Source organism: Crocodylus porosus, unplaced genomic scaffold (assembly GCF_001723895.1).
Source record: "Crocodylus porosus isolate Cpor-Errol unplaced genomic scaffold, CroPor_comp1, whole genome shotgun sequence".
Taxonomy (NCBI): Eukaryota; Metazoa; Chordata; order Crocodylia; family Crocodylidae; genus Crocodylus; species Crocodylus porosus.
The window spans coordinates 54,018,983-54,025,747 of record NW_017728943.1 but is presented as its reverse complement, the minus strand read 5'-3'; the positions used below and the strand labels follow the sequence as shown (position 1 = coordinate 54,025,747).

At 41.0% G+C, this 6,765-nt stretch overlaps 1 protein-coding gene across 1 annotated transcript in view; it reads right to left on the bottom strand.

The window, feature by feature from the left end:
• Nucleotides 1-4,097: 4,097 nt before the first annotated feature.
• Nucleotides 4,098-6,765, bottom strand: part of SRBD1 (S1 RNA binding domain 1) — a 207,194-nt gene continuing 204,526 nt past the window's right edge. The window contains exon 20 of the mRNA XM_019548564.1: nt 4,098-5,093. Coding sequence (XP_019404109.1) covers nt 4,804-5,093 — 290 coding nt within the window. The 3' untranslated portion in view covers nt 4,098-4,803. The remainder of the gene's footprint in view (nt 5,094-6,765) is intronic.

Below are 6,765 nucleotides of genomic sequence, written 5' to 3'. Positions count from 1 at the left end.
TAAAAGAATATTTTCTTGTTTGGTAAGGTAGGATATTTAGCTTGGCAACTACAACTCAAAAGTTAGCCTAGAAAGGTGTGTGTACATTAGGGCTCCTGCTATGCATTTCAAATATTACACAATTTACTGGTTAATCGCTCAATAAATTTCAATTGGTCACAAGTGCAAAGCAATTATCACACAATTAAGTGGTTAATTACCCAATACACTTAGACCAGTCACATATGTAAAATAACTATCTTGTGATAAACGTATCTATTCATCTATTAAAAAAAGCCAATCAGCTACGAAGTTAGTGCTTGAAAATACGTAACAACTCTACAGCTGCTTTCTATCTAGCTTGCATATAGCAGGGCCATATATATTCATGTCAGTGGACATGACATCCATTTGATAAATGCATCTTTCACTTCTGGAAAATGTACATGCATTTTTCTAGGACTTCTTCTTCAAACATAAATCCCTGAAAACCTTCAAATGTTTGTTAAAATAATAAAACAACTGGCTAAAGAAACTCATCTTCAGTGTCAGGGTAGGCAAGAGTGTAGTTGGACCAGTCATAGTTTTTACATAGGTAAAACCATCACCAAAGTTGTTACCCCATAGCAATTTGAAATGTTTGTGTAATTCAGGAATGTCCACTTGATGCCCTCGAGCACGTAGCCCATAAAGGGCTAACATGAGGCCCACAGGCTGCTATACTTGGCTGCTGCTCCCCTCATTGTTTTTGATACTGTAGTAGCTGGGATTTCCAAGCTTCCCTCTTTTCCCAGTGTAGCAGGCAAATTGAGTTGTGCTAATGCCCTTAGCAAGGATCCAGGCCTTCCCAGAACTAAGCATTAAAATTGTACAGAGCACCTTATAAGGCACTGGCAGAAGTAAGTGCTGGAATTGGACTGCTAGGTGAGCAATGTATAACACTTTCCCTATAACGAGACCAAAAATAGAATAGGATTTGTGCACCATGTAAGGAATGTGTGGCTCACTACCAGGGGATTGGATAATTGTTAGGAAGAAAACATAAAAACTAGTTAACACAAACCATGTGTGTGTGTGCACATGATGGATCTGAGAAGAAAGACACAGCTGCTGCATCCTCTGCAGTACTACGGAGGATCCAAAACATCACACAACTGGCAGAAGACCTGAGGCGTGGTACCCCGATGGCCGCTGTTGAGATGACTACGAGCCACTTGTCAGGTTGTATTTTGGGGAGAAAACCTGTAATATTGTCTGGAGTTTACTAATAAAGTTCACTAGATACCAAATCGGCTGAGCTGCCATGTTAATCTTTTAGGGCTCTGGTAAAGAAATCCTATTGTTAACACTCAGCTCCTGCTTCCTGCTCCCACTCCTGTGGGCAGAGCAGCACTGTGGGAGGGGGCTGTGGTGCCTGCCCTGTGTACACAACGGGGATGGGGGATGGGTTATTCATGCTGGGCAAGTGGCAGAAGGAGCTCAGAGGGCAGAGCTGCCCATGCAGCACAGCTGGGAACAGGAGGAAGCCTGGGACTGGGTGAGGTTGTTCACAGAGCAGAGGGAGCCAGGCTGCTTGTGCAATGGAGGCAGGGGGCTGCCCGCACAGCAAGCAGCCTACATGGTGTGCAGCTCCGGGTTGCCAAGTTGGACAGCCCTAGTGTAACGAATGGCCTCTAAGCAGTATGACTATCCCTTACTTATGTTTCTTCCATGCTATGTACCACATTAAAATCTCTTGCTCTCTGCCTCTTCTTTCCCCCTACTGTGCTTGTGTTCAGCTATGTAAATTTAGCATGGCAGATAGTGGATTATTTTTCTCTCTTAGACTAGACTCCCAAATTATTTATACTGCCTCTGTACTCAACAGTGGAAAACACTGATTTTGAACAGAGGTGCTCAACCCCTAGTCCATGGGCCAGATCCACCCTGGTCTAAGAGGAGCCCTTAGAGCCGCTTTGCACAGGGCCCAATCCCAGCTTGTGGTGCCAGACAGAGGCGGTGCAGGACCAGGGGTTTCAATCCCAGTTGCAGAGCTGGGTGGAGGCAATGTGGTGTCCCGGGTGCTCAGTTATGGTGTGTGGACCCAGGAGTAGGCAGCATGACGCCCCAAAGGCTGATCCTGGCATGGAGAGTTGGAAGGAGATAGTGTGGAGGCCCTGGTCTCTAATCCTGATGTGAGGAGGCAGTGCAGGGCCTCAGGGTCCCAAACCCAAGAGTGTGGAGCCAGATAGAAGTGGCATTGGAGCCCAAAGATCCTGATCCTAGTGTGCGGAGGCAGCACAGGGCCCTGGAGCCCCAATCCTGCAGGCAGAGGCAGCATGGGTCCAATCTGGCCCACAGACTGGCCCCATGCCATGCATCCGGTGCACAGGGCCAAAAAGCTTAGCACCACTGATTTAAGAAGAATTTTAAAAGCTCATTTAGCCCAATCTTACAAATGTCTATTCAGCTATGGGCACTGGGACAGTAATATACTCAAACAAGTTAAACTGGGTTGATTTTCTGATCAGGGCTGGTGTAGGTATGCAGATTGTCTCTGGACCAGTAAATTTTGCAAGGCTGATTCAGACACTGGAAGCTTAACAAGGCTTAAAATTGAATCATGAACATCTGTCTGCATCCAAAGCTGCTGTCACAGTGGATCCATTGCATTTGAAGATGCAGTGCAAACAAGTGACCACTCAGCCACTCTATCATTAAGCCACTCTTCAGTTTCTCTAGCCTTCTAGTCTGGTGGCATTTTGCTTTTTTCTTCAAACACGTAAGTTATGAAGTTTTATTTTACTAGGTAAATGAAGTTAGCAAGCAATTCCATTTTTTCCATTAAAAAAATCAAAGAGTCTCTAAAGAGGTTTCTTTCAGTAGTAGTCATAAATAAAGTAGGCATGATCAACTCAGATGCCAAACTCAGTTGACAGATCAAATGCAAGTTTAAAGTAGTTTCAGAGATGCAAGTGTCAGATGCCTGGAGCTGAGCCCTCATTGTCTGAGAATATTAGACCCTATGCAGCGATCTATCCTGTAGTTTGAGAGAAAACAAAGTTGGCAGACTTTCAGTGGACTTTTTTCTTTCCTCCCTCCAATAAAAGGATATACTTCTATAAATCTCTAGGTTTACCTTTTTTGCAAAAATCCTTAAATTGCATTTTTTTCCCCCGAAGTGGTAGATTTGGTGCTTTCCCTCTTTCTTGAGGAGCCACATCCGACAACACTGTATTGCATGCTATTTGATTAGCTATATATAAAATTTGTATTTCATTGTCAGCACTTGTAAAACTGCAAAGAAGTTCCACTGTTTAGCTCAATAACTTACTGCCTGCATGTACTCCGAAGATTTCACCTGTCTCTTTATTTATTTATTTTACAAATGTTGTGTTTTCAGGTCCAGCTATTTATTTACTGAGAAAGCGAACCAGCAAACTAGATCCCTTATTAATCTATGGTGCTGACAGAACCAGAGTTAGATTTTCACACTATCCTGCTAATCATGACCTCAACCTTAATTTGAAGTACTATCCTATATATAAGGAACGAGAGGTAATTTATCTCTCTCTTCCTGCGGAACAGATTGTTTTGGCAATCATCCCAGCTCATTTAGGAGTCCTTTTCCATCAGACAAAACTGTTTGCTGTGGGCTCTGTACTACTGAAATCCAACTCATTCTCCCTTCTTCAGCATAAAACTAAAATGGGGCAGAGGAGGAGCAGGCTAAATGAGTGGTTTACTGATAAACCTCCTGCATTGTGACTTCTAATCTCTAACTCAGTGGCACTCCTGAAGCAACTAGAAAAGATTTTGTCACTGTCATGTACAAGATTTGGGGGGCGGGGGGAAGCAGAGGATTGTTGGGTAGTTAGATCCTACAAGATGCTGACTCCTTTCTGTGGCGTGCCAAGAACTCTCTAGTTCCATTGATTCTGGTCAAAAAAATATCTGAAATAAGGGCAGGGAGCCCCCTTCCCCCAAAGGCAATTAAGTGATATAATGTTCTGATAAGTGCCTTTTCACACAGTTTTGTTTCCTGAACCAGAATCCTGTTGGTCTGCACACCATGGCTGCTGGGGAGAGATTGCCTTGAGATTGCTCAGATGACAGGTGCAAAGAAAACACTGAGCAAAGCTGGTCAGAAAAGTTTTATTCTGTAAAGGTACAGAAAAAAGAAAAGGGGTTTTGCAACATCTTTTTTAAGTAAATGTGCTTAAGGCAGAAAAGGTTCCTAAATGCTGATAACCGGCCAAATCATTAAAAAATAGCACAATCTCTTTCACTATAGCTCAAATAAAAAAAAGTAGAAAATATCTGCTCCAATAACAGTACTAACAACATGCTCAGATTTTAGGCTTATATGCTGCTTGGTCTAATTGTTAAGTATAAACAACACAAAAGTCCATTTCAAAGATGCTGCCTTAACTACCACAAGGTACAACTTTTAAGTCCTTCTTCAGAAAACAGCAGGAAAGCAGGCCAATGATATGCCTGTTTTTCATTCTGAACAAAAGTAGATGAGTCTGTTGGAACAATACTGACCAAACGCTGCTTGAGAACAAAACAGGTGAAAGACTTGTTTTGGCAGTATATCGGGATATTTATTTTGGAAGCTACTTTAAGTTAACAGCCACCACCAGTGACTGTAAAAAGGAGGGATTAAGGAAATGTGGAATAAAAAAGTGAGACTGGAGACTTTAAAAGTTGGACTAATCCCAGCGTTTCCAATTTGATCAATAAATGCTTGAACTGTAATCTTTCGAACACTGGGAACAATACTGAACTTTTAAAAGGAAACGTTTGGTAACTGGTAAAAAAAAAAAAGAAAAAAGAAAATTCTCATAAAACACGAATAAGATCCAAAGTTATCCTTGATCGAGGGATATCAACATTGAGCACTTTAACTTCTACTCTTTCTCCAGGACCTAAACCAAGACTTCTCCTCTTCTTTGCTTTAGAAAGTTTTGCTTCTGTTATGTTCCTAATTGGAATCAACCCTGATTTACCCACACCAATATCAACGAAAGCTCCAAAGAGAGTAGCGTTCTCTACTTTTCCTGTGAGAACAGCACCAACACTTAAGTCTTCAAGGCAGACTATGCTTCTTTTGAAATCAGGTTTATCAAAATCTAAAGCAGAAAGAGAGAAAAATCAAGTTTTTGAAATAGGACATCAGCAAAACAATAATACAGTTAAACTTCTGATTTCCAGTAAGAAACTTCCTGTTGTAAGAAACTACCAGGTTTCAAATACAGTTTCATTAAGCTTTTAAATAAGGGCCATCTCTATAATTCAACTGATTTTTTTCCCTATTGTGTTCATGCTTTGCATGGTCATTTAGAAAAAACATATGCTAAATGGGTTACAAAGTACAGAAAGCCTTAGCAAAAGATTACCCCATAAAGGGCAAACAAATTGTTTGCCTTTTAACAAATATTTGTACAAAAATGTACTGGAAATCGCTCATCATTAGGTCAGAAGACAGGCTATCTTTTTCAGGTGCTCCTTGCCAGAACTTCAGGAATTGTACATAAGCATCTATAACTAAACATAACAAGGTACATATTCAGTCTGAAGACACCTTTAAGCAACAGAAAAGTTATTCAAAGAGCTAACTCAAACTTTCAGATATTTCCAGAGACTCACCACCCATTTACATGTCTGACACGTAATTCTGAGAAGTCTAAATCAGAGAAGTCACTCTTTATTGCCACTGGCATGAATGGAATATAATTTTATACACAGTGTTGATATATTCAAGTTCCCATAGTAAAACAATGGGAACGGGCAGGACTTAACATCTCTCATCATTTTCTTCTCACTTGCTGATCATTTACCAAATTCTCTTTTCCTTTTTGCCACCCTTAATACCTGACTCACAGTCTTTCCTTAGAGCTGCTTTTCTTTTCTCTCGTGCACTGAGTCTGTTAAATTAAATTAAGAACATGTCTGTGCTAAGTTAGCAGTAGGAGTTTCAAACTTTCATTAAAAAAATCAGTTCCCCATATTGTCTTTTAAGAAATAAAATACAAGTGAAGAGTCTAAAGCCAAAACCTAGTGAGCTCAATGCCTGAATGGCTTTGGATCAGACCTTAAGAGATTATCCAGTCAGATGATGGTTTTAAAATTATGTTTCTGTTTCCCTTCTCTAAATACTTTTTAGTGTTTCATTTTGTATTAAGCTGCTTCAGGAACACTAAGCACACTAATGGCATATTTCAGTATAAACTGGAGGAACCACTTAGGAACTCCTCAACTTTGTTTCACATACACCAGCTTCATCTGCTTGGGCCCAGTAATTCATCTCTAGTGAACTGCAGTGCACCTTTACTGGCAGTATCAACACATTTTCCCCAAGGAAGTTGCACAGGAAGTGAATGACAGCTAGACACAGCTAATGAGAGGGTGCCTACTGTGACAGATAGTGACTGTCAACACTGGATCATTCTCCTACAATGGCAATTGACTCCATAGCAATCAGTGCTTTGGTTTGTGTTAGGTCAGTTCAAAACAAACTCAGTTCTTATTTATAGTAAGAAAACTGCAACAAATGTGTTCATCAATAGTTAAATCAGCCTAGGCACAGGCCCTGTCTACACTAATAGTAGTTCTAAAAATTTCTCACTATGATGCCACAGCAGGTATATCAAATACTAAATATAGTTTCATAGTTTCATAGTAGCTAGAGTCGGAAGGGACCTAGGTAGATCATCTAGTCCAACCCCCTGCCTTGGCAGGAAAGAGCACCGGGGTCAGATGACCCCGGCAAGGTGCTCATCTAACTTCCTTTTAAAAATCCCC